The sequence below is a fragment of the Aplidium turbinatum genome, chromosome 4 (genome assembly GCF_918807975.1).
Source record: "Aplidium turbinatum chromosome 4, kaAplTurb1.1, whole genome shotgun sequence".
NCBI lineage: Eukaryota > Metazoa > Chordata > Ascidiacea > Aplousobranchia > Polyclinidae > Aplidium > Aplidium turbinatum.
In genome coordinates, this window is record NC_137475.1 from 43,691,856 (window position 1) to 43,719,632 (window position 27,777).

The 27,777-nt window shown below is 39.2% G+C and overlaps 1 protein-coding gene across 6 annotated transcripts; it reads right to left on the minus strand.

Moving 5' to 3' along the window:
* Positions 1-10,880: 10,880 nt before the first annotated feature.
* LOC145768594 (uncharacterized) lies at positions 10,881-25,788 on the minus strand. Of its 6 annotated transcripts, none has more exons than XM_082580124.1 (19): positions 24,672-25,788; positions 21,554-21,722; positions 20,889-21,086; positions 20,639-20,730; positions 20,015-20,158; positions 19,069-19,203; positions 18,462-18,664; positions 17,791-17,916; positions 16,487-16,609; positions 15,774-15,894; positions 14,874-14,974; positions 14,278-14,367; positions 13,890-13,983; positions 13,119-13,205; positions 12,594-12,709; positions 11,987-12,120; positions 11,678-11,796; positions 11,304-11,483; positions 10,881-11,232 (listed from the first exon to the last, which is right to left on the minus strand). In XM_082580124.1, the coding sequence occupies exons 1-19, from the start codon at positions 25,705-25,707 to the stop codon at positions 11,174-11,176; spliced, it is 3,327 nt and encodes a 1,108-aa protein (XP_082436250.1). In that variant the 5' UTR covers positions 25,708-25,788; the 3' UTR covers positions 10,881-11,173. The 6 variants fall into 6 exon arrangements, with proteins under 6 accessions (XP_082436250.1, XP_082436249.1, XP_082436251.1 ...); XM_082580123.1 differs by having other exon boundaries at positions 10,881-11,235; XM_082580125.1 differs by having other exon boundaries at positions 10,881-11,235; positions 20,630-20,730.
* Between the last annotated feature and the right edge of the window lie 1,989 nt (positions 25,789-27,777).

Sequence of the window (27,777 nt, forward strand, 5' to 3'; positions counted from 1 at the left end):
TGGAAGGCAAAGTGAAAGGCCCTAATGCATACGAAGATGGTGGTTTGATGAACATAATTAAAAAAATAACTAAACTTAAGCCCCAACATTTGAAAATCCGACAAGATTGTAAAGTTTCCATCACAGCTATAGCCGCAAATCATTTAAAAGCCAAGATCTTGTGATTTTCTGAGCACAAGAAAGAAGCTAAAGATTCATCTTTTTGGAGCGACCATATGTGTCTTCTTGCTCTGGCAGCGCATTTAGTGATGGATATTCCAGGAAATTTGAAACCCCTACTTTTTTATCGTCAAGAAAGCGTGTCTCATGCGCGTTGGATAGCAACAGCGAGTGGTTACTTAAAAATGCTGATTTTGTGGTATTGTGTTAAGCCTCAGGAGATCCCTAAACTTCAACGTATGGTTTCTTTCATTGTTTGTGTTTATTTGCCAGCATTTTTAGTCATTCATCTTAAGCCTTCCGCTGCTAAAGGTCCTCAATTGTACTGTTTACAAGAGATTTATTACTTGCATATAAATCTGTTGATGAACCAGTATTCAACGCTGTTCTGAAACATTTTGTTAAGCATGCATCCCAATGGTTGAGCCCTAAAAACGTTGCTTCAAGTTCTTACGCTAAAGCTCCACCTTTTGCTGCTGATGCGGTAAGACAGAAAAGTTTTCCAAGAAACGTTAATATCGAGCAGAAGCTTTTGAAGCGTGGCAACTTACGTGATTTTTTCCGAAGAAAGTAAGATGGCTCCATGCATTGCATGCTTTTCATCCCCATCAGGTCACACTGAGAGTCACTCAGCCATTTCTTTTATGACAGAACAATAGGCCTATCTTCTTCTTCAATTGCCTTGCCTGAACCAGGCATCGACGGCCTCAGATGAATAATTAGACCAAATGTTCCTATTATATGTTGCATGGATGATTGTTTCTGTCTTGTCGTTAAATTGTTCCAGATGTCTTTGTCTGCCAGGTGCCCGCTTTCCAAAAATTTTACCAGTTAAAGAGAGATGCTCCAGTTTTTGCTTTCTTACTACATGGCCGAGAAATTTATAAATAGGCCTATACCTTTTTTTAAACTGTGTATATTTTTGTATTGTAATACTGTTACTGAAAATGTTTTTACTCGTAGCCTTGTACTATTTATTGGCTTGAACTTTTCTTGGTTGCACTGAAGTTTAAACGCCCTTGCTACAAGAGTTTATTGATTTCAAAAGTTTTTCCTATTTTTAATTACGCGGAATAAAGTTTATATTTAAATAAAACCTCAAGACTTCACTTGAGGATCGCAGCAGCACATGATTTATTTTCTTTCATTAATATTACTGAACATCAGCCTATCTTGTTTCAATGTAATTTGCCGATGCTTGACATTTGTCACATTAAGAACCGGGAAGCAGCTGACTCGATGACTGATATAGTCTTTCGCTGCTTCCTGTCTGTTGTGGTATTTAGATAGCTATGGTACTGTTTTATTCGTATTGTGTATAATTGTACCGTACTATTGTCGCAACAGACAAAATAAAAGGTTTCTCTCTCTCTCAGTGTTTTGGCGTATGATCAACAACAACAGTAGAGGAACAGAGCGCTTCATTGGCAGACTGAAACGCGTTGTGAACGGCTTGATTCGAGATGACCAAGATGATTTGGCCAAAACAGACTTGCGCATTTGTGCTGCTTTGCACAGTATGGTGTGATAAATAATCCCATTGAACTGTGTTGTGTTGTTGAATGGAGGTTTTGTTTAATAGATCTTTGAACGAAATGATCAAGGGTTTAAAGTCAGCTAGTATTAGTAATTGCAACATGCATGTAAAAATCAATGCTGAGGTACAGTATATAATCAATTGTAAATACAATGCTAGACTACTACCACTGTGCTTAATTGTTAAACAATGTGGCTCAGCACAGCAACTTAACAACTGAAATAAAAGCGTCACTGTAGCAAAATCGCCGAGTTTCTCATTTTTTTTGCTCAAAAATGAGCAAATACGTGTTTTTTCAAAATAACTCCTTTTCTGTTGCTGTTAGCGTTTCATATTGTATTGACAACAAATAGGAAATCGTCCCTTCCGGTCATTTTGGCGTAAGTTCCAACTCTCTAGCTCTTGCCATATTCGTGATAAGGTCAAAATAGCAAACATCCGCTAGCTGGCACATCAAGATGACGTCATAATGAAAAAATAACGTAATTTTTGAAATCAGTGACGAAAATCCAGTCAGAATTTATCCCGAACCTAATTTTCCTGAAAAGTCGCCTAAAAGTGGGACACCACCCTACTGTAGAGGCTTTGAATCATTGGCGCAGGCCGGTCACCGACATTGACAAAGTGAAGTTTCCGATTGTTAAAGGCCTACTAAATGATAATTTCAAACGGGAATTAAGCATTAAAATGCGTAAACTGAACATTCAAGAAAAATTACCGAAAAAAAATTGTTTTCAATGGCGCTGGCAAGGCCCAAAGTCCAATGTTTCATTTATTTTTCAAAAAAACCAAAAGTGCAAACACTGCTCGAGAATACGTCACAAAAGACAGCAATAACAAAAGCCACGTTACCACATCTGATGTTTTGAGCAAACTGTCTGATGTTTTGATGTTGAAATCTGATGTTTTTATATACATACATACATAGCCTACAGTTAAATCGCCGGCAGTAACAATTATTGCGAGATCAGCTGATTGCTAGTCTCTAGTGACGCAGACTGTACAGTCGCACGCTTCGCTGCTCAAGCCCAATCTTGTTTTGAAAGCTCTGACAAAAGCACGCGCGCAATGGTGGTCAGACCGCAATGGGGCAAAATTTTATTAAAAATCGTTTTTTGGTAGCATGTTAAACAGAAAGAACGTGGAAAATCGCCAAGTCAGGTTTTTCCTTTAGTACCTATCCCCTTAAAGTCTTGTTGCCGCTTCCGATTGTTAAGTCTTGTTATGGCAGGCATAGCGTAGGTAATTTGGTTATTACACCCTGCGATTATGTCATGAAGTCAAAGAACTTGAAGTAATAAAAGGTAGATTCCTGCGTACCATCAAGTTCAGCAAGTGTATGGAAGGAATTGTTGCGGTGAGTTGCGCTTACGTGTCTTTGTTGCTAATTCCTTATCCAAGCATACACTGGTTGCCAGGGATGGAGGAACCATTTTAAAAGTAGGTGGGCCCAGAGGCGCAGCAATCAAAGTCAATCCAACTTCTGGGGGGGCTTTGCTCCCCAGACCCCCCATAACATTGTTGCATTCCTAATATTTCAAATCGTTTACACCAGGAGTCGGCAGCCTCCGGTTCGCTAAGAAAATTCATCCGGCCCGCCGCTCCTTTACAAATTATAATAATATGTGGCCAGGCCAGTGGTTTATTACAGTATAATCGAATGGAAGAACAAGTACTTTTCATAAATCATTTTAGTAGGCCCACGTCTTTGATTTGCAGCGTTTCTGTTTGTATAAACAAACAACTTAACATAAAGTGCCATTATGATACAAAACATATCACTTTTTTCAAAGTTAAATGGGTCAAACAAGGAACGGCAAAGTTAATCTACTCAAAAATAGCTTTAAAACAGCAAATTTCTCTGTTACAAAGGACAGGAAAACCAATGAATCGGAAAATTCTTTTGCTAGCTACAAGGTAGCACAATCAATAACAAAAGACAAGAAATCGTAGGCTATAGTGATGGAGAATTTGGGAAAGGTGTAAGATGGATGTTATTGAAAACTTATGTCCAGAGAAAAAAAAAACTACTTTTCAGGTATAGGCCTAAGCCTTTCAACAAGAACCGTCACTCAACGAAAAGAAGAAATATCGGAGAACGTAACATCTAGCAAAAAGTTATTGTATATCTACAGTTCTTCGCAATGGCAATAGATTAGAGCACAGACACGACAGAGAAGCCTACAGCTGAGCTTGGCAGTATTTGTGCGTGCAGTAAACACAGATTTTGATGTTTAAGAATTTGTTCAGCTGATTCCCGTCAAGGATATTACTAGCCGATATTCTGAAGGCATTAGGCTACGTCAACGCCTTGAAATCATGCCTCTGAATCTATCAAAACTGGTATTAATAGGCTACGGCCGGCCAAGACCATGTAAAGTTTGACTTTGGCCCGCTGTTAGAAAAAGGTTGCCGACCCTTGGTTTATAGGCTACATTGCGTTTTCATAATTGCCTTTCGTGCCAACAGGCAAAATTTTCCATTTTTGGGCCGGATTTGGTCAAAAAATGCAACTCAACAGAAAAGTTTGAAGATTGGATTTCATCATTGAGCTATCAAAGATAATCAAACTACTGTGTATCAAAAGAGTGAAGACCTTTTTTTGGAACTCCCTCTCTGATTTGCCGTTTTCGCTACCTTTTCAAAGAAATTTGGCTTTCAAAGTGGGTGGGCCAGGCCCACCCAGAAAATAAAGTAGGTGGGCCCAGGCCCATGAGGCCCACGTGGTTCCTCCATCCCTGCTGGTTGCAGGTTCATAGACGTTTTGTTTCCAAGATCCATCCAATGGCCCCGTTGAAGCTGTTGGGCTCTTCTTCGTGGAGTGGGTGACAATGTGCTGCATCTACAGTTTATTGAAGATCTGCGGAATTACTGCAGAGTTCTATGAACATCTGCAGGCTGGCTTTTGACAAAATGCGCGTAATTGGACGTAATGCTGATTTCTAGTCTGAAGATAGTCCAGTGGTCAAGCCTTCTTCTTCTTCAATTGCCTTGCCTGAACCAGGCATCGACGGCCTCAGATGAATAGTTAGACCAAATGTTCCTATTATATGTTGCATGGATAATTGTTTCTGTCTTGTCGTTAAATTGTTCCAGATGTGTTTGTCTTTGTCTGCCAGGTGCCCGCTTTCCAAAAATTTTACCAGTTAAAGAGAGATGCTCCAGTTTTTGCTTTCTTATTACATGGCCGAGAAATTTATATTGTCTGGTTTTCATACTTTTTAACAGAGTTCTGGTTTGGTTCACTTGGTGTAGAATTTCTTTATTTGTTTTCTTTGCCAGCCATGAAATGCGTTGCATTCTACGGAAACACCACATTTCAAAAGCATTAATCTTTTCTGCCATTTTTGTTGAAATATTCCAGGTTTCAGAGTTGTAATGAAAAACAGGATAAATATAGCATTTTAAAACTCTAGATCTTGTTTTGAAAGAGATATTTTTATTACAAAGAATTGGTTTCATTTGTTGAAAGCTTGCTTTTGCTTGGGCTGTTCTTATGTTGAGCTCTGTTTCGTCTCTTGCATCCCAATTCACCATAGTACCGAGGTATTTGAATTTTTGGACCTGTTTAAGAATTGTTCCATTAACTGATGTTTTTGTATATTCCACTACTGCTGAATGAGTTGTTGCTCTGTGGGACCACCATCTCAACTGGCAGAAGCGAACCCGATGGCATACAGGTGTCGTATCCAGGCTTACACCTGGTGGTTGAAGATTTAGATTTAGTGGACGGGAAGGCAAGGAAGCCAATCTTCGTGTCCACCTTCAGGCATGCCTTTAAGTGTTCTGCCAAAGACACAGCTGCATGCTCTTGAGCAGTTTTGAACCGGCGCCCTTTCGATTGCCGTTCCAGGGCTCTCACCACTCGGCTATGCAGCTGACTTGCATTCATACTGGTGCATGAGCAGTCGTTATATGGAATGGATGCTTCAACAGGTTAGGTTATATACTGGTAGCCTATTGAAAATTAGTAAAATTATAAAAACGAACAAAATGCCCTGTCACTGCCAACAAGGTTGAAAAAAATCATGATTTATTTATTTATTTAATGCTTATTGCTCGTTTAAGGCTTTTTTTTGTAGATTTCAAAAAAGCCTTTGATAAAGTTCGTCACGAACAGCTTTTTGAGATGCTGAACGACATTAACGTTGATGACAAGGACCTGCGCATAATTAAGAATGTGTATTACCAACATAGCCGTACGAGCCAGGGGGCAGGGGGGGCAGCCGCCCCCCCTGTTGTTTCAAAACGTCGCAAATCCGGGCAAAATCTTAAAATTATTAGGGCAAAAATTGCTATATAAAAAGCTACAAAATTGCATGAATTAAGAAAAACTATAAATTAATATCTTTTACCTATCAAACTAAGTACAGCCTCTTATTTGCACAAGAAATGTGCCGTAAAATTTTCATTTGGCACACCCGTACTGATGTACCGTATTGTATTGCATGGTGATCAAACTATAGTATGAAATGCATTTAACCAACTGCATCATGCCAATTTGGGCAGCCACCAAAATATGTCTCTAATACTTTTGTGAAACTCCCCAAATCAAAACACAAAATTTGCTATATCATATAGCTAATTTTATTAATTTTCACAAATGCATCGTGTTGATTTGGGCAGCTAAAAACATGAAATTATTTGATGAAACTGATTAGTCTGTCTGTTTATGCAACTGCCCAAATTAGCGTGAGGCAGTTTACCCAAAATGAACAAATTCATTAATTTTTCCCATTTACATAACTGTATCGTTTAGATTAAGGCAACAAAAAATATGAAATTATCTGATCATAGTCTATTTATAAAATTGCCCAAATTGGCATGATGCAGTTGCCTCGCATCAAAATGTACAAAGTCTTTAATTTTTTTCATAATATCCATAAATGCATCATCTTGATTTGGGCAACTACAAAATATGAATTTATATAAATCTGGTGAATAGCCTACTGGTACTTTTACAAAACAATTCGGGTGAGGAGGTCACAGTACTTTTTCAACCATAAATGGACATAGCTAAGCAACACCACCACAAAATTTAACAAAAACATGTTATACATACCTGTTAAAAGTACTGTAATGTTAAGGTGTTGCTTAGCTTTGTTTGGTTACTTTTATAAAAAGGTTCTGCTACTATTCGGCGAGTTCCCTATTCGGCCAGAGCCTTTTTCGGCGAGTTTCCTATTCGGCGATATTTTGAAAATCCAACGACGCCTTCTGCAAATCCGATGATTGAATATTATTCAATATTCAGACATTGAATCAATGTAAATACGAACTGTTAGGCTAATTGGGTTCTTTGAATCCTACGTCACTGTCTGTATGCAAACTTAGAATATATTAAACTTAGTTATTTTGGTCATCAAATTACCTAGCCTAACTATATTTTTAGAAGTAGTGCTGCCAGACCTTTTTATTTTTGTACTAAAATTCGTATCATCAAAACTACTTTAATTGATTGAACAAAGTTTATTTGAACAGAAGTAGTATGTCTGTGTTTTATTACATTTAATTATAATTTCTCCATTGTTATGTACTTTTTTCTGAATCCTCATGGTCACCCTGAGCCGGTTTCCTGCAATGTTTATTTTTCTGAGTCTTTTATGACATCACAACTGAATATTTAAGTGGCCTTGTTTATTATTTGTGGTGTGTAAAACAATATTTGTTACGTACTCCTACTTACCATGCTCTTCAAAGATGAATTCATTTGTTCTATCTTGAATACTTTGGTAAGAAGTTCTAGCTAGCTGGTGATCAGTGGCGTAGCCAAGGAGGGGGGGGGGGTATTGCAAAGAGCGAGTTTTGCCATTACCAAGCATTCAAATATCTCAGCCAGGAATTAGCAACAAGAAAACACAGAGAATTGTAGCTTTATTTCTGAAAAATACCTAAGAAAACATGATCTTATCCTTTTGCTATGCCACCGGACAGCATCATTTTACAGGAATATTCATAACCACATTTTTGTTGAAAATGCTCTCAGAATGCACCAAATTCAAAGTAATTTTTCAAAATTTTCTGGGGGAGGCCCCCCAGACCCTCCCACTGCTGGGTGTCGTCATAAGCGAAACACGCCCTCAACCCCCGCCCTTTCAAAATTACTGGCTACGCCACTGCTGGTGATCTTGTTATGTTACTTTTTCACTGTTATCATCAGGGATAGTTATCATACACCGCATACATTATATTTGGGCAATTTCTATAAAAGCGTGCACATTTGGGCAAATTTACTTTCTGCCCCCCCCAAAATGCTTTGGTCTCGTACGGCTATGATTACCAACAACAAGCTGCAGTTCGCCTACCTGAAGGTCTGTCTAGATCAGTGATTCTTAAACTGGGGGGCGTGTGAGGCTCACAAGGGGGGCGCAAGAAATTGAAAAATTCTGCATGAATTATGACTAAACATGTCTTCACAACTGCACTGGGTAGTCGATTGTTGAAGATGAAACTTTGTGTTACAACAGTACCAGTGTTTGTAGAGCGTGTTATCACATCTCGCATTCTTTGTAATGTTTTAGACGTTGCTAAATGTTTCCGCTGCACCTTAACTCTCGTAACACAACGGTTTTCTGGCAATAATTGTAATAATAATGGCAACGACTGACTGACAAGTGACAGCGGCTAGAAGTGCAGCAATATCCCGAACTCTACAACAGCAACATTCTTAAACTTTTTTTACGTTGATTTAATTGGGTTTAATTATAAATAATAATCAATTCTAGTGACATAAAATGAGCTGAAAAAAGAGAAAGTATGAAGAAGATTATCTCAATTTTGACTTTATAGATGCCATATTGCCATAGTAAATGACCAAGTTGTACCACAATGCGTCATATGTTTTCAAAATTTGAGCAACGACGCTTTGAGACCAGCTCGTTCGCAGCCGTCATCTTAAAAAAAAAACACCTTGACCACCAAAGTAAACCTTTAGCTTTTTTCCAATGCAAGAAAGACTCTTTTAAGAAAATGAAGCTTGCAAGTGCTTTCGCCAATCGTCGTCGGCGGAAGTTGCAGAAGCGTATTTCGGAATTGCTCCCATGAAAGCTCGGGAGAAGAAACCCCACAGACAATTTACAAGAGGATTTCTTGGAGCTAAAATGAAATTCTACTGAAAAGGACGACTTTCAAGCAATGCCACTAACTGAGTTCTGGGTGAAACATGTACAGACATTTATAGGAGTGTGGGTGCTGTGGCTATAGCCTACGCACACTTCTTTCATTATCATCTACGTATAGGCTACTTGTGCAGAAATGTTTTTTCCACTCTCATGAACATAAAGACAAAATCTAGAGACAAACTTGACTGAAGCAGATCATTCTGAGATGTGCATTTTCTGCTACTAATCCTCGAATTAAACATTTAGTACGGTATCTAAAAAACAGTTACATCCTTGCATTAATGCAACTTACCTGGATACGAATTGCTGTTCTGCTTAATGTTTTTTGATTTTTAAACAAGGTGGGGCGCGAATTTTGTTAGAATTGTAAAAGGGAGGCGTGTCTCAAAAAGTTTAAGAACCACTGGTCTAGATATTTTGAAATTCAACGTGGGGTCAGACAAGGCTGTGTGATGTCACCAAATCTGTTTAACTTGTATAGTGAAATGATTGTCAGCGAAATAGAAGGCATTGATGAGGGAGTTTTAGTAAATGGCATCTCCTTAAACAATATTCGCTATGCTGATGAAACTGTGCTACACCCCAGCGACATCCCTGGACGGTCTACAAACACTAATTAACAAAACTTCAGACATCAGCGCAAAATATGGAATCCAAATTAATGACAAGAAAACAAAATGCATGACTATCTCAAAACAAAGTCCTGAACCCCACTTTGCACTTCACAAGGGAGGCAGCACAATTGAACAAGTGTCTTCTTTTAGTTTTAACTATCTTGGTTCTCTCTTCACAGCGGACGCACGATGTAAAAAAGAGATACGAAGAAGAATAGGCCTAGCCAAAGACGCCTTTAATAGACTACGACCTATTCTATTGGATCGCAAGCTTTCTATTCCTCTGAAGGTGCGACTTCTCAAAGTGTTGGTGTGGTCTGTTCTCCAGTATGGTTGTGAAACATGGACCTTCAACACAGAAACTAGGCGTAACATTGAATCAGCTGAAATGTGGTTTTACAGAAGAATGCTCAGGATTTCATATACTGATCACATCACAAATGCAAAAGTTTTAAACCAGGTACATCAAGATAAGGAATTATTGAACAATATAACTCAAAGGCAACTCAAATTTCTCGGTCACAACATCAGAAAAGAAGAATCCGAAAATCTTTGTCTAAGCGGTCGCCTCGGGAGACGTGCTCGTGGCAGGCTACGAACAACATTTATATCTAATTTCAATACATCAATCAGCCAACCAAGAACACTTTGGGACACTGCACGACAAAGGGAACATTGGAATAATTTACGAACTGAGCATCTAGTTCATCAAAGACCGCATCGGCTATGATACTGTAAAATTTCCGTTTAAGGGAGGAGGGTTATTTTAGTGATAAGTTCATTTTTGACCAATTAATTAATTAGACTATGCTTATTAATTGTGTCGTTTTACATTTCATCATTGGGATTGAGGTCAGAACTCATCTCATCAGACTTATATACAGTAGGCTACAACTAAACTCAGACTTTATCCTTAAGCACACGTCGCTTTGTTTTGTTGCTCATCAGATAAAAACCATCAGACCTTTTGTAACAAATGTTTAATTGTAGGCTACTCAGTGTAATACGGTACCAAAGGGATAAAATTTCAGATGAACAAAATTAGCGGTTTATGTTGCATTGAGAAATTTGTAACTTACATAAATACAAGCTTGCCAGCTTTTACATTGCCCCGTCAATTTCGAACTTCAGATTGAAGCAGGCCACTACCAAAACCGCATGCCATTCCTGATGTGTCAGACTGGGATTTTCGTCTTGTCAAAGTTGTCGCGTGTCTTCTCGAATATGTAGAATATAGGCAGTGCTTCCATTGCTTAAAAATTCTGAATGATTCTTTTGATCTATATTGTTTGATATAAATTGAACCCTGTCTGTCAATAATATAGAACCTGCTTGCTCGTATTACTTCATCGACCACTTTTCAAGCAGTAGCCAGAATTGACAGCGATAGCCACGTGTTTCCCTCATGAGGGGCCCATCAGGACCGGTACTTCCATTCATATATTGCAAAATTTATTTTACAAAACATTCGAACGCTATACAGTTGTTGCGAGAATAAAGTACACCAGTGCAAAATCATCAGGGCAGTCACCATCGTTGCAAAAAGGTTGGGTGGGTCATAATGTTCATTATTTCAAGTACACAATTGACTTCACATCATCCTATGTGCTATGTGCCGTATATCCTCCATGGTCAAACGACACAGTTTTGAAGCATTTAGATTGTGAAATGACTGCAGTAGAAAGTTGATACTTCTAGCACCAGAGACTGAGCAATGATTGTCGACATGATTGAAACAGTCTTCAATTTTTGATTTGTGCCTCACCGTTAGAAGATGCTGACGAGTCAGGAACAGGCTGACCTGCTGGAAAACAGAATACGATAAGTCACATATTTGCTGGTAATTTTGAAGGTACCGTTGAAAATTGTTACCTCTCTGGACATTGGTAGCTAGCTTCCAAGCTTCGTTGTAGATTGTGTTGAATGGCTGAGATAGAGATGCTTGGACGCCAAGTGCGACAGTAGAGGCAGCAATGACGCCAGAAGGGGAAGGCAGAACAAGGGACGGGAGAGCTGACGTTGCAGCTGCTTGTCCTGATGGAAGGTTGGCAACTGAAATAAAAAAAAAAAAACGATGCGTAAAGAGCTAAACTCTTGGCATTTAAAGGTGATTTTCAACCAACCTGCACTGAAAATGAAGGGAGGAACCAGCAAAGTTTTAAAGGTATACAAGCTTCATAATTTGTTCCATGGGTCCCGTGACTACAAAAGGTTTTACTACCGGTACTGCAAACTTATGAACCTACCTGAGGCTGGAACGGCATAGGTGGTGGTTTGTTGCTGGGGTCGAAGTTGGCTCAGTAAGGAACTGACTGGTTGCAGTTCAGTAAGCGTTCCGGCGTTTAACTGCAACTGCGTCCCGGGCCTGGGTGAACAACGAACATGCCGTCTTTTGATACACAGTGGTCGTATAGAAAAATCAATAGTCAAAAGAAACCCATTACGGCGACCATAGAAATGCACGGTCTACTGCTATCATGTGGTTAAGGTTTGTAATCCCTTCATCGAATCAGCATTATGAAAAGTTAACTTTATTTCAGGTTGCAACAACCTACCTGGCCGTCCCACTGTTGGAGCTGGCTAGCATTTGAGCGACTGCCAGCTGCTGCTGCAAATTCTGTGTGTTGTTGTTGCAGTTGCTGTTTACGCTTTGTGGTTGTTTCTGCAATTGAGCCGCGGCTGACAGGATCTGAGCAAATGTTAGAATGAAACTTGGTGCATTTTCGATTTTATTCTATTGACTGCAGGTTACTTACCTCTCGTAACGGCCACACAGAAACTTAACACTACGGTTGGGGTTAAAATTTAAACGCTAATCCTGATCGAACGAATGCAACAAATGAGATATTTCAAGTAAAAAGGGATCGCTCCGGCTTGATACAAAACGATAAACCATGATATTTTGGTTTGTAATCTTTTTTTCAAAACATTTTTTCTTCGTATTGTGTTCTAGAACTTTTCGTCAAAGTCGCCGTTTTAATTTCGATCACAACTTATTTGATAAATTGAAGATCAGTCTCTGTATTTTAGAAGTGGTTCACATTTTAGCGTGCGCGTCATACAAGATACATAGCTTGTTGAACCACGAACCACCCATTATTGCTGTGTATATATGTATCATTTATGGACAACGTAGTTCAACAAAGTAGACGATTGGCCTACCTGAACAATCCCTTGTTGCTGGTTCTGCTGCTGCATATTCTTGGTCAGTCGCTCTATATGAGCAGCTGTCAGAACCGTTGTGTTAGTTGGCAATTGCTTGTTGGAGCTATTGATGCCTGAAAAGAGAAAATGCTTTAGTAACCGCAGTAGCCTATACCTACTGATAAATTACATCACGATCCAGACACTTGACAAATCGCTCAAATACAATTTCGACAATGGTTGGTTGGTTTGAATTTTTATTCTCGGACTGAGCAAGTCTCTAATATTATTCCTGGCAGAGTGACGTATTCCTGCCACCAGCTGCCCGTGACGTATGTTGCTGAAGCGTACAACCCGATCCCGCGCCGCTTCTTGAAGTTTCGAGCGCAAAGTTATCGGGGGAACAATGTTTGGAATAGCGTCCTCCAAATGGGTTGTGCTGTCATAAAATCCGCTGTATCCATTTAAGTATTTTGTCTTCCGTGTAAGAACCCAGTTAATAATCTATGAGACACGGTTGTCAGGGAGTCCCTCTCTGCTCACCTTGAGCTGGTTGAAGTGCGCCCAGGGCGGCGGCGGCTGACAGGAGTTGTGCGGCCCCGGGTTGGTTTGCTTGTTGTTGTTCTGCGACTGTGAAGTAAACAACTGATTGCATTTAACCAGCTCAGTGGTAATAGGCATCGGTATATGTACACTGTACACTCGTACAGGGTGGACCAAAAGCAGGCTTGCAGTTATAAAAAGTAGGGTTTGAGTCTAAAAGTAAATTTATTGTTTTCATGTGGGTATTTTTAAATTTCAAGAATGCTCGTTATATCTTACACAGAAACTGTTTAATCTCATGAAGTGTACCGCCCAGGTCAATTTACAGCATACAAAAAAGTTTAATAACTGCAAGTCTACGTTTGGCCCACCCTGTGTATGTAAATCTGACACAAAATTTAAACACAGTCCTGTCACTGAAAGACCTGAGCAGTCGCAGAGCGACAATAAATCAACCATAACATTATTATTATTTATTCCACTTTGAATGATCCGCTGTGCGTAACGTGGTGAAGACATTGGTTTCACTTCTGGTGTTTGTTATCTACCAATAAAAAGTCTCCACAACTGGCGATTTTTAGCCAACTGTCGCAGTATTCGGGGCTGTGCTTTGTATGTAAGAGATCTATCCCTTCGCAACTTCACGAACCTATTACATCTCCACAAAAAAGAGAGTTTTGTTGCAATGGATTATTCCTTACAATCAATATTACAACAAGCTGTTTCAGCGTACCGCAACTAAATCCCAGGTCACAGTTTGTCACTACGTACCGTTCTGCAGCATTTTTATCAACTGTTGTTTAGTTGTGCTGGTGTCACCAAGTGGCGTTGCTACTGATGCATTTTCCTTCACTTGAGGGATTTGCTGTGTAAAAAAGAGAAGAGCATATACGTTAAGAAAACAAATACAGTGTAAGTTATATCGTGTAGCCCAGACGAGCCGCACTTTGGACATCACTAATTTAAAGAATAAGTAACCGATTAAATTCAACTGAAATGCAATTGGAGTGTGTGCACTACATATTGTAGACGTCCTAAATATAGGCAGACACTTCTGCATCAATAGAGATAGGAGATTGACAACCATTGAAACTGTGGATTAACTGGCAGAAGACAAACCCATGCGGAGACACATGCACCAAGCCATGCTAGCTACCACCTCATTGGCTTGATCATCTTTTTTCGCTGTTTTATCTTCCTTCTTCGAACCAACTTCGTCGCCTTCAGTGGTAACTTTCGCATCAGGGGTCTGTCGTTTACCACCGAAAATTGAAGTGTGGAAGGTGAGAGGTTAAAGTGCAAAGTCATGCAAAAAGCCACCGCTGCTGCTCAGCTCATACAAAGCAGCAAACCTATCAAGCGATGTTACAAATGTGCGAATAATTAAGACGTAAACCGTTAAGCACAAGATTTGTTAAAAGTTATAAACTTTCAGAGCGCATGCAATTGGAAAATTACCACCCGTAACCAACCACACAGTTAATATGAAATATAAAAACTTGCTTTTGGTGAGCGTCACTTTAATATTAGAATTAATTAGCGGAGTGGGCAAAAAGAAATATAAGCGGAGATGAAATTACTCTCTTGTTGACATTTGCAGGTCCAAGAATACATGTTTTACAAAACGCGAGATTCTAAACCTAGTAAGTTAGATAAAGCGCATATTGTTTCGTCATAAAATCAATTTCTATTTCACAGAAGTGGGAAGTCTACTGAGCGGCAGTGCAGCATGCTCGACCTCAGTTTATGGCTTACCTCGGGTTCATGGTAGGGGGTGGGGCTAGCCTGGATCACGACCCCCTGGGCCGCCAGTTGCTGGACTTGCTGCTGGGTCAGGGTCACCAGTCCACCTGGGGCTACAAATTATAAAATTGCTTCACTAGATACTCAACTACGGTAACTATAATCTTTTCCGAATTGTTTAAATTTCCCATTCAATAGCTGCCATACCCTTTGCTTTCAGTTCAGTTGTTTTTTATTTCTGACCATCACAGCGAAAACAATATCCGTCAACATAGCAAAGGTCGAGAAAAATGTAGAAGCGACAAAACGCGAACGTTAAAACAAGCTTGAGACCTGCGATGAAACTTTACTTTATTGAAAGCTTTAATTAACTTAGAAGTGAAGCATTTAAAAACACAAAAATTTAATGCACACAACTGAGAATGGAATTAGGCATCTGACCGGGAACTAAACAATTGTACAACTGATCGGGTTTGTAACGAACTGATTAGTCAACGCAAAAGGAACACAGGCAGAGTACAGAGCGAGTGAAACAACGTGTCAATCAACGAGTACAAATGAACTCAGGAAAGTTTTAGGGCAATTCACAACATTAAGTAACAAAAACAAGTAATTAAGTTAAAATATTGGCACGGTTGCAACACCTTTAAAGTGATGAAGGTTCAAGGAAACAAACTCAATCAAAATAGCGCGTTTAACTGTGTCACATAATCCTCTAAGCTTTCGGGACCCAGGGTCTGTATGAACTAAATGAAGTCCAAGTAAAACCGTCGCTTTTCTCACATGGAGCTGTGGGATGCAGCGTTCACTTCCCAGTTGAGGTCATTAGGATTGAAAACTACTTTAATAAAAAAAATGTTTCGGTATTGATTTAATACAAATGTCTATCAAACTTAGATTTACGAGACTCACCAGTTCCAGCGGTGACTGTGGCTGTTTTTTCCGGCTTATGACCAGCAGAGGCGCTAACGAGCAGGGTCGTTCTCGCAGTTGCATCAGGAAGGCTTGTCGATAGAGTGAGATTGTTTGCGAGCTGCAATGCAACATTTCAAAATATAACGGAGAAGCTCGTGTTTTGCGACAGAAGGATGTTTATTAATATTGTTTAATCTTTCGGCAACAAAACTTGACGAGCGCCGAATGGTACAGTTGGTTAACAGACGACCAACAATCCATCCAGGACCATCCATCTATAAATGTGACCGAACAAAGCCAGTTTCTGGCAGGATCTGAAAAGCTTAACGGCCATCCAGATTGGGTAGTTGAATTAGAAACTTTGCGAAACTCCTTATTTCTGGCCACATTAAAAGGGATAATTCTCAGTTTGACAATATGTTAAGGTCTCACCACACGCCTGCTTTCAATAAAAAAATTAAATTACTTCAAAACCAATTTTATTATTCCTATATGAGCCATAAAAAGTACAACGTTTTGTAAATCCGAAATAAAGTAACCCCTTCATGTGATGCGATGAATAAGTGAGTTTTCTCAATGTTAAATCCCTCAGTTGTATGTTGGCGTGACACTTAATGAAGGCGGACAGTCCCTGGACACAATTTGATTGATATTTATGCAGCCTGTTCATCTTCGTCACTGAACTAAGGGAAAAGTTATCGAGAAATTACCTGTTGCTGTGGATTGGACGACACCACCACGGTTTGCTGCGTCGGACAGGTCAGCAACTGCCCAGTTGAGGTCATTAGGAAGTTATTAGGTTGAGTGGCTCCATGTTGGGCTCCGATTTGCCCCTAAAAATATTTAATTTTCGTCTTTAACTTAACTCAGAATAAATAAATAGAAATAAAATCTACATAATAAAGTAATTTTTATTTCATGGTTGAAATCATGAGAAACTGCTGATGTCTCATACATCTGCACAATTACAAAAATATGGGGCAACAGAACGGAAAAGTTTAGTAGAGGCACTAAAACTACAATATTGTAACTGCGTAGAGTGGCCTAGTCTCTGCTTCAACCACATGACAGTTGAAGATTTAGACGGGAGGCAAAGAAGCTAATCGGTGTGTCCACTTTCAAGCGCATTGCAAACCCAGGTGCGCTCAGTGGGTTTCGAAATGAGGTCCCTTCGAACACTAATCGGTTGTTCCCAACCAGCTGGGCAGAGAGCTGGTGCTACTCCTACAATCAGTGCCGCTTGTCAATGCCCTTTGAAACGAACGATATTGGTTGAAAAATAATTGCAATGAAATAACAGAATGGTCTTGTATTCCTCAAATTAAAGTTGGTACCAAGTAGGCTAAGCATACATGCAGGGCCGTTGAGGGCATAACATGGGCCCGGTACCAATGAGATCTCGGGCCCCAAATCACGCACGTTCCCGGGCCGTTTGGAAAGGTTCCCAGCCCCTAAAATTATTTCGGGCACGCGTCCAAAAGTACCCCCTGGATCCTCCTGTCAACGCTACTGGTCAGCACTGCAGCCAGGATGATGTACTCCAGCCCCGCATTGGAGAAATGCGCACGGCCACGATAATTGAAACAACCAAGCAACCATTTAATTATAAGCTAGTTTCTTAAGTTAAGGAAAGCGCACCACATCCAACAAATACGCGAATAGGAGTGAAGGCAATCGCTGCAAGGAAACAATCGGCCACCCCCACTATTGGGGACAAAACCAAATTGGGATGATGATGACGAAATGTTTTTTCAGGTTCACGGGTCCAAAAGTTCTCTCTGGACCCTCTGTCAAGGCCACCGCATGCATGCAATGGTTGTGCAACTGTAGAGAGAATGGTTCGCTACAATACTCATGACAAATCCACAGCCCACACTACGTAGTCATTTCATCACACAATCCAAGAAACTCTAGGTGCAAGGCTAAGTCGCTTTACTCAGTAACACGTCTTCACTCTTCAGTACACAAACACAGTTCGACAATTTCTTTCGAAAGTCAAAAACATCGCGATCACCTGACTGGTTGCCATGAAGATAGATCCCGGTTGCGACACAATGTGGCCTTGTGACGTGACCACCAGCTGATTGGTTGGGGTCGGTTCCTTCCCGGAACTCAATGAATTGGCGGGAACGGTGCGAGCCTGCGTTGGAAGGTTGTGACAAAACAATGCATGTCACTCACAACTCGTAGGAGGAGGCAATAAGTTTACTTTTAACTCTTTACGATATAGTATTGGTAGTTAGGTAACTTTGTTGAATTATAAGCACATAATACCAAGCAGCGACACGGCATTTGACGTAATTTACAAAAACAAACCAAAAATTGCAAACGTTTTCGGCCATACAGAGTGTCAGCCGTTGTCAAGCCTCTGCACAACTGACATGCAATTGCATGAAATAAAAGCCGATTATGTTTGCAATTTCTGATTTATTTTGTATATTATATTAAATGCCATGTGGTTGCTTGGCGGTTCACCTTTAAAATATTCTGTACATGATACAATATATATTATAAACACTACAAAATAGTGCTCAAAGCCAAGAAGAGTAAATTAAACCAAATATAGTTGCTACTCTGGCACTGTGATAAAGGCTGGTTCAACCTTGATGGGTTCTTCAGAAGTTCTTATTTAAATAGAATCATTGTTCTTGGTAGGATGAGATAAAAGAAATGATTTCTGCACACCTCTTGTGTCTTTTCCTCCGTCGAATTCAGCGCCACCATATCGCCGCCGACTGTCTTTAGCAGCTCGTACTGTTGTCCCAGCGGGAGAGCCGCTAGACACGCGGGCAGCGACGCCACGGGGGAGGCCTGAGTTTTGAGGGTGTCGGACGACTCCGTAGATGACGTCACCGCTGTGCTGGTTAATGCAGCAGCTTGAGCAAACACTGACAACAAATTGAAATTATTACGAAGGATAAAAGACAATTGAATGAAATCATCGTGACGTTTAACTGGAAAGGTTTTGCTGCAGCCTTTTACGCCAGACAACTGCAGTGGCCTAATTGCATAAGCAGTTATGTATCTAAACCAGGCATCTTTACAAGAGGTGTTCACAGAATTAAGGGATGCAGGAACTGCCCCTAGGGACGCCAAGTGCCAACCACGAAATGGCGAAAGAAGCAGTGAAATTATTTATCTGGTTTTAGCCCACATTTCGGATTGTAAGCGATTATTTCTTGTTAGGCATTTTAGTTAGAAGGGAATGAGAGAACTGGTTAGTGATTTTAAAGCAATACCAACGAGGAAAAGGTTAAGGACCACAAACATACACACAGCAGATGCGGCATACCTGCAGGGTTGCCAGCAAGTACGGCCGCCTGGCTTGGTTTGATCCCCAGCAGGTCGCATAGAGTCTGTATTCGGTCGTGGTCTTCTGCTGCTGTTGTGGTCACAATTTCTGACTTGGCAACTTGCTGAGAAACACCTGGCCAAGTAGAGTAACCATAACAAATCTGTGAGTAACGATAATATATATCGCAGTACTTCGGAACGAAGATAGTAGTTTAAAAATCACGTCATGTACAAGCCCTCCTATGGTTAAAAAGTTCAATGCGTGACTGGCAGGCGCGACCGCAAAGATAACATGTAACACCTGCCACCGGTAGTGGACCGAGTGATGGAGAGTTCCGACGGTTTTGTCTATTGCGACGCTTTTCCTCTTGATTGGTGCTACGCGTTACCTTCACGAATCTCTCTATCTTCAGCTACAATAAATCACCATAGAAGCAATGCATAACAAAACGTTAAGTATCGGTATGTTTGATGTTGCATATCGACCTTTGGCTTTAGAAAAATCTTCTGTTGACGGCGACATATTTGCCAGGGAGACCAGTTCCTTCACGTGTCGCTTTGACTTATGGCAAAATGCTTGCACATTACGCATTAATTACTGATTTAATAGGGTGTCAGTGATGGAGACGAGAGTCCAATCTAGGTCTCCGGCATAGGAGGTGAGTGCGCTAACAACTCACACATAATTGATAAAAATGCGATTTTTAGTTCTTTCAATCGCAAATTAATTGTTTTTTAAGGAATTGTCGCCCAACAGCTTTGGCTGCCTGACTCACTTAAACTGCACCGTCGACTTAACACCGTGAAATTAGAGCCAGAAGAAGATAATTACATCAATTATACTACTTCGTACAAACAGATTTCTTTGTTCCATGAAATTTTCATTTGTTGCAATTGCAACAAAGTGGTGAAATGACGAATGTCGCATCGCAAAATTGACTTACTTGGGCCATCTAGGGTAACATATTGTGGTAGTGACGAGTTGGTAGTGGCGCCAACCAACTGCACAGTCGATAGATCCACACCTTGCAAGGAGTGGCCGTTAGTTTTCTGCGGGGGTGCGTTTGCAGGGGAACCAATTCTTTCAGCTGAATGTAACACAAAGAAATGGCATTAATATGCATAACTGTATCTACGCATTGAAACAAACGTTTCAAACTTTAGACAACTTGTTATATAGAACCACAACCTCCCGCATTTCATTCGTCTATCCCAGAAGAGGCTGGGGAATATTTCTTGTTACAGCTCCTCAGAATATTTAGTCAGATCTGTTTATTGGAAAAGGGTTAAAAATACAGTATAAAAAAAAATAAAACAATCACTAAAATCGATAAACGCGCGCATACATTTTTTCGGACATTTTGACCTTTTTTAGGGCATTTTGCTACAAATTTGGTCAATGACCGAAAAAATCTAGCATGTGACTAGAGAAGTTGCTAAATGGTAAAAACAGCCCCCTGAGGGGGCTCAATGTACAAATCTTAACCTGACCCTTTGATCGTATTTGTCCATCGTAAAAACATGACATAAAAACATCATGATTTGTCTTTAACCGAAGCAAGTTTTACCTTTAACAGATGGTAACATGGAAGGCAGGTTGGCTTGCTCTGTTAATCGGTAATTATCTTTCATGAATTCTTGAGTCCGACTGCGTACGATTCTGCACAGCAAAATAATATGGGAATGAAAAATAGTAAATAATACCTACTGTAAAAGATACGTTTTCTTGCATTAAAAGTTGAAACATTTCTAAAGCGATGGTATATGTTTGATTTTGCACCGTAATTTTCATCATGAAATTGGTATATGTGCGAACACCTGTTGATTGATGACACGCTTGGGACTGTTTCCGGTAAGCAAACTCTATCAGCCAGCAGTCGGTCTCGGATCTCCCATGCAAACATGGTAGGGTTTTCTCTTTTATAATCAGTGATTCTCAGCACTACATCGGTGGTGGCGACCTTTGGCTTGCTTCCACCGATCACCCCCGGTCTGATGCTGCCGGTTTCATAGTACCTGCAAAAATATTGTTGATATTCAGCAACGTAGTTCTATCTGTAATGAATACAAAGTTGCAAAAGCTTAGCCATGAGGAAAAGTCTTAGTAATCTGACAACCATGGATATTCTGTAGTTGATTCACTGTCCACCAGAGCCATGGCATGACCATTTTTTAGGTGTTCCCTTTATGAATAAACTTTAAGCATTTAGTCTGCTTGTATTTAAAAATAATAAAAACCAACAGTAGAGCTAACTCAGTTGAACCGCACTCAGGGCTTTTTTAAATACAAGTAGACTAAAGTTTGCGAAAAAGTGAAAACCAAAATAAATGGCCACACTTTGCCATTGCTTTCCACATCCTCAGATGAATAATGAGAAGTGAAGCGGTTTCATTATGCCACTAAATCATTGGACAGACAAAACTTTCCATCTTTGCTAGGTATTGAATTCGTTTTCATGTCATTTTTTCCTTTCATTTAATACCTTGCTAGTATCTTGCTCACACAGCCATGAGAAACTCTCAACTGCCGTGATATTTCACATGGTCGCACTCCTTGCTGGGAAAGATCAACAATGCGTTGTCTGATTGGCTCTGGCAGAGGTCGACCGTTCACATACATACCGCCAAGTTGATTAACTCCACTTCCATGATCTGAAAAACAATCATAAAATTATAAAATATGACCAAGCAAGCAGGCTACGTAATCAATGGCTTAGTTCACAACTTGTTTGAGCATAGCTGTGCATCTGATAACACTGGTCAACACACATTTTAGTGCCAAGAAAGTTTTAACGGTTTTGGGGTATTTTGATGCCGCTGAATTCGAAAATGACCTTGGTTTTTACGAATTGGCTCTAATTTTTGAGATATTCCATGGTTGTACTCCAAAAAAGTGCTAAAAATAATATGCAAATTTTGACATTGGTATTTTCTTTATGCTATAACTTTGATGAGACCTTGTCTGTCTTTTACAAGCATGTCTATACCTTATTTTTACATTTTTGATGCGATTCTGTGAAATATGACCGTTGTTATTGCAGAGAGCCTTCCATAGGCAAACCATGTTTTATGTGAAAATCAAGCAAAAATTTGAAAAATTAAACAATATTAACACTACTTTTAGTATCAATCGAAGTAGCCTACATTTCGTAAATTGTTAAAGCACATTCATCAATCATGATGCGAAAAGATTAGTCAAAGTTTACAAATTTTCTTTTGTAAGACTCTCTGAATGTGATGTGGCCAAATAGTCACGTTGGAGACTCCAACAATAGTCAGCCATCATGTAGTCATCCCACCTGCCCTGTACCGCTCTTCTATGATCTTAATGTCCTGGTGGAACCTTTCTCCGTGCTCTTCACTTAGGTCACCAAAGTTTGCAGGAAAACGATCTAAGTGGCTGAAGAGATAGTGAACCTTGATACTCATCTTCACACCTAACTCTTTGAAGTTGGAAAGCATATCTTCTACCAATTCTTGGTAATTTTAAGCTTTTTTGTTTCCAAGGAATTTCTATGTGACTAAATCAAACGATTGCCATGCAACAGACTCCTTGTCTGTCGTAAACTGCACAAAGCGTGTCTTTTATGAGTTTGCAGATCTGAGTGCCATCAAAAATACCTGCTTTCAACTTTTCAATGGTCAAATTAGGAAATGCTCTGCAAATATAATTATTAAAAAGCAGTCGCCAGTCGTAGGCAAGGCTTTCATAACTGCTTCATCATACGAAGTGTGATGTGTAATGGTGGAATGATGATTTTCTCTCTGTCAACTATAAAGGCCCATAGATGATGTTAGCTTCAACAACTCTCATGGAATCTGCAGGTGGCCACCTTTTTTTCACCCAGTGATTATTACGAGCTTGGCTGTCCCACAAGTAGATGAAACATGGATATTTTGTTTTGCTGGGCAAGCAAAAAAATTACCATTTTTAAGTCTACACAAATTAATCATTAGTGAAAGTTGTAATCCAGTTTCTGTAATATCGTTTTAATGTTATTGTACTCTTCTTTTAGTTTTGTTGAGTGGCCAATTGGGAGAGAAGGATATCTGTTACCGTTATGTAACAATACACACTTTAAACTTCCTTTTGAAATGTCTATGATCAAGCTCCACTCTTGAGCTCTATATTGTGGTACTCTCATTTACAGCAGAAGCCCTGCGATGTCTAAGCAGTAAACAAATTCATCTTGCTGGCTAAAATATGGAAGCAATTCCTTTTCTTTCGCAAGCAAAATATTATGGAAGCTCTGGTCCCAAGACAGTTTTTGTCTGAGTCAGGATGTCAAAATTTCTGCTGCTTATTCGGATAGGTTGAAATCCCTGATGAGATCACTCAGCTCCTCCTGTTTGAATGTCTCTGGAATAGCTGAACTACTTAAAAACACATTTCCACAGATGTCACTTGCAGAGCTTTCTACCTCTTTCTTCCATCATGTCCCATGGCTATGTCAAGTAAATCACTAAATTCAGGCTCTTGCATACAGTGAAGCACAGGTCGTGGTTTTGGTTTTATTGGTGAGTAACGACAAGAGGTCAATTTCTTTTTATCTCAAAAAGTAGTAGCTAAAACTTGTTTTAGAGTTCATAAACAGATAGCCCACCCCAGAATACATGGAGGTAAAGTTAAAAATTATCCAAATATGTTGAGCGGTTCGTGAGATATTGCAGTTCTTCCATTACTTCTTATCTATGAAGCCACCTAGTGGCCAAAGTTATTGCACTTATAACTCGAGAACCGCTTATCTGATTTTCATCAAATTTGCATCATGCTTCTCAGAAAAGTGAGAAGCATGTTTTAAGACAATAAAAAAATTAGGTGGTGCCAACCAATGTTCCTTTTATAATGAAATGACCCCTTGGTCATCTAGGCAAAATTTGAAAATATTGATATCTCAAAAACTGGAGCCAATTCAAAGAAACGGATGTTATTTTCGGATTCATTGGCCCAAAATTGCCCAGAAACCGTTAAAATATCTTCGGCACTCGGAAAAAAGTTTTTTTTTGTTGGCCAGTGTAATCAACTCACAGTGACAGTGTAGGGTTTCAAATATATATCAAAAAAGACACAGACATGTTGTAGCAAAAATAACCAGTTGAACTATAAATAATCAACTAGCAAAACACAAAGCAAGTTACTCACAGGAAAAAAAATTTGCATTTACCAACAAATGAATTAATTGCATACCAGCAGTGTCCTACAATAGCCATTTTTTGGGTGCTTACTTTTCTTCAACAGACTATAAACACACACTAGGTTTGCAGTTTGCTCAATAGCTGTTTAGATCATTTCAAAATAAACTGATGTGATATTATTTAAAGTCACTATGTAAACCAAGCATGCATTTGAAACTTTCTAAAAAATGTAACCACCCAAAAAATGGTCACAGTATGGTATCATATCAGTTAATCTGGTTTTAGCACATACCATACACAAAAGAATTATCAATCTAAAACAATACCTAACTGGTGAAACGGGCCAATATCAAGAATCTGGTACAACACATAAAAACGCTTGCCAAGTTTGGGATTAAGTGGATTTGTTGGTGAACAAATACCAGTACAAAAACAAGAAAAATAACATGGTATGTGTATGCTCACCACCGTTAGGAGATAACAATTCAGTTTTAGTAATAATCGCTTTAGAGTTTTTGTTTGGCCTTTTATTTTTTCCCAAACTATTTCTTCTTATTGACTTCGAAGCAGGTGTGTTTGGTGATCCAGATATTAGTTCACTTCCATCACTAGCATGGGCGGCTATCAGCGTTCCTTGGCTGGTAACCAGATAAGAAAAAATAGGTTGAGCATTTTTAGCTAATTCTTCTGAAGTTTGGTTCACATTTTGTGGAGGCATGCCAGATGCCATTAGTTCCTGTGTCCTGCGCACTTCTGAAGAAGGAACAAGTTGGATTGTCCCTGCTGCTTGACCAGGTACCACCTGTACAGTAGCAGCAGCAACATTTTGTGCGGCAGCCACTGCAGCAGCAGTGTGTAATAAGTTACTCATCATTGCTGGGTTGACCCCTTGCGGGGCTGCAACCGTTGCTGTGTTTGTTTGCTGCATATCGGGTAATGAATCCATGGCTGACTCACAAGATGCATCGTTTGTTGATGAAAACACATCTTGTTCCTTATTGATAGGGCTGTCTTGCTCCACAACAATTTCAACCTGTCTAGATGGATTAGCATTACTGATATTTGCTAAATCACTTAGCAGAGCTCCAGTAGCATTTTGTACAAGTTTGGTCTCTATCTCTTCATTTTGAGAAACAACTTCTTCTGTGAACGATTGAACTGTTGCTGCTGCATCAGCAAGTTCGAGCATCTCTTTTTCAGCATCATGGACTCCTTCATAGATTTGCTGTTTTTCTGCAATGTCAGCTGTATCATTTTGTAGTGTAGCTTTTGATTCTTGGACTATATCTTTCCCATTAACTTTTATTAGCTTGGCATCATGCAAAGGTGATTCTTTATCACCACTTCTTTTAATTCCCCTTTCATTACCTGTAGCAGAACTGGATGATAAATCATTGACTTTTTCTTCAAAAGTTTTTGGTTCAATGTTTAAAACCTTTTTAGCTCTTTTGTTATCCAGTATGTCACTTTCTTTTTCTGATACAATATCTTTTGTTGCCATAATGTTTTTACTTGTCTTGCTTCAGAACAAGGATGCCAACTGTTTGCTTTTTCCAATGACCAAACACTTTTTGTCATAGTTTTTAAGAATATCTGGTAAAAAAATTTAAATAATTTATAATCTAATGAGTATTGTGATAGAGATGCACATCGACTACATGTTTAATGTGTTCACATCACATGAAGGAATACATAAACAATCGAATGCTTTCTTCAATCCATTTTTTGTTTTGATTTATTAACATGACCAGTTTGGAGCAACTGACCATGAATGGTCTTTCGCTGCTCCTGGCTAATTAGATTGAATTATTCAACACTGAGCATACTTATGCGTTCCTCTATGTTTATGAATTGTATGTTGTTGTGATGTAAGCTTATTGTGTACCGTACTATTATAGAATCAGATAGGCAAATAGGTATTTCTCTTTCCCACAGAGGTTGTGATTAGTAGACTACCGGTAGCTTATTCACAGGATCAGTTCAGTTGAAAAACAAACGCAAGTGACAAACATTCACCTTATCATCGTGCGAAAACTACCTGCATAGGCTTTTATGACTTCATTAAACTTTTACAAAAAAAGACTTAAAAAACTGGCTGCAAACAATCTAACTATCACGACAGTCAGGCCTATTGCAAGAAGCTTTGCCAACCTTCTGTAAAAAGTATTGCGCGAATTCATTTAACCATAGCTTTAATTCGCTCTGATGCCTTTGTGCAATCAAGCGAGAACTCATAAGAAAAAGTTAATCATCCGGAGGACATTAATCAATAGAATCAAAGGGTCCAAGACCTCATTGTCTAGTGTCCACATTGTCAATGTGGCGAAACTTCGTTTTAAAAATAAATGTGACAAAAGTTAATTTGGCAACGAAAACATCTTTAGAAAAATAAAAAAACATCTTACTTTTCTGTCTCATGCGCATAAAGTCGCAGACTGCCACAAATAAGCTTGTTTGTAAATGGTTCACTTTTAAACCACGTGACATCATTCAATAACCACAAAATATACCAAATTAAAAAAAAGTACATTGTATAATATAACATTGTAACGTAATAAACCTTTTGTGTTTAACCAGATAAAACGAATAAATAAGTAACTGTTGAGCTGCTGCTTTGTTTTAAGACAAATGTTTTTGCTTATCTAACCAATTTTTCAAGTTCTATAACTTGTTTCAATTTATTATTTATATTAAAAACTTCTTCTACTTGCATATTAAACTGGCACTTTTGGACAAAACCTGAAATTCAATGTTGGTTGAAAATCTTAAATAGAGTAGTCAAGCGTTCCACTTCGGCAAATCGAGATGCGCAGCCGAGCGGAATGCGCTGCCTGACGTCATGTGGTCGCGCAAGAACACACAACAAAAGTGAAACGCTTCAACGCACACACGCAGTGCGCAACCAAGCATTCATACCCGGAAACCAACGAAGCGTAAAGATGAAAAAACAAAGGAGCAATAAAAGAAACAAACTTTTTGTCTTTAAAGAGCGACTAACTGGAGCAGAGTTAAGCCTACCAGGATAATGAGTTTTTGAAAATAAGAATTCATCAGACCAAAAAGCATCCATTACGGTTCAATGCTTTTTCGTCATCGATGGCAGACCAACGCAACGAAAATACTTCTTCGTCATTCGAAGTCACAATTACATCTGTTTAATGTCATTGCACTGACCTTCATTATTTCTTTGCATCTATATAGGAAAACACTAACTTGTTATTTTAAGAAGAACTGAATGATGAAGTTGGCGTCGATGTTTTAACCTCTGTTCCAGCTTCTCGATGTTCTTGAGAATGAAAAATTACACAAGGATCCTTTACTTAGGATGTGACCAAACGATTAAATACAACAAGTAAATGTAATTCAGCCAGGTTGGGAAACCTGCATAATTTATTGATAAAGCTTTCGCCATCGCTTCTTCAGCATCTTGTTCGCATAAAATTTCCGTATCCGGCTAATTTTATTTGCTTATAATTTTATCTGAGTGTGTCTATTTTTGTCCAATGACTAAATTTTGTTTTTTTGTAACTGTTTGTTCTCCTCGTTTTATTTATTACTGCTTTTAAATTTT

Excerpts from the sequence above, each read along its gene's own strand:
- LOC145768594 (XM_082580125.1), bottom strand. The coding sequence starts at position 25,707 with ATGGCAACAAAAGATATTGTATCAGAAAAAGAAAGTGACATACTGGAT. Across the intron at positions 19,204-20,014 it reads TGTTACCCTAGATGGCCCAA|GTGTTTCTCAGCAAGTTGCC; the intron begins GTAAGTCAATTT and ends CTACTTGGCCAG. Across the intron at positions 12,121-12,593 it reads AGCAACAAGGGATTGTTCAG|ATCCTGTCAGCCGCGGCTCA; the intron begins GTAGGCCAATCG and ends ACATTTGCTCAG.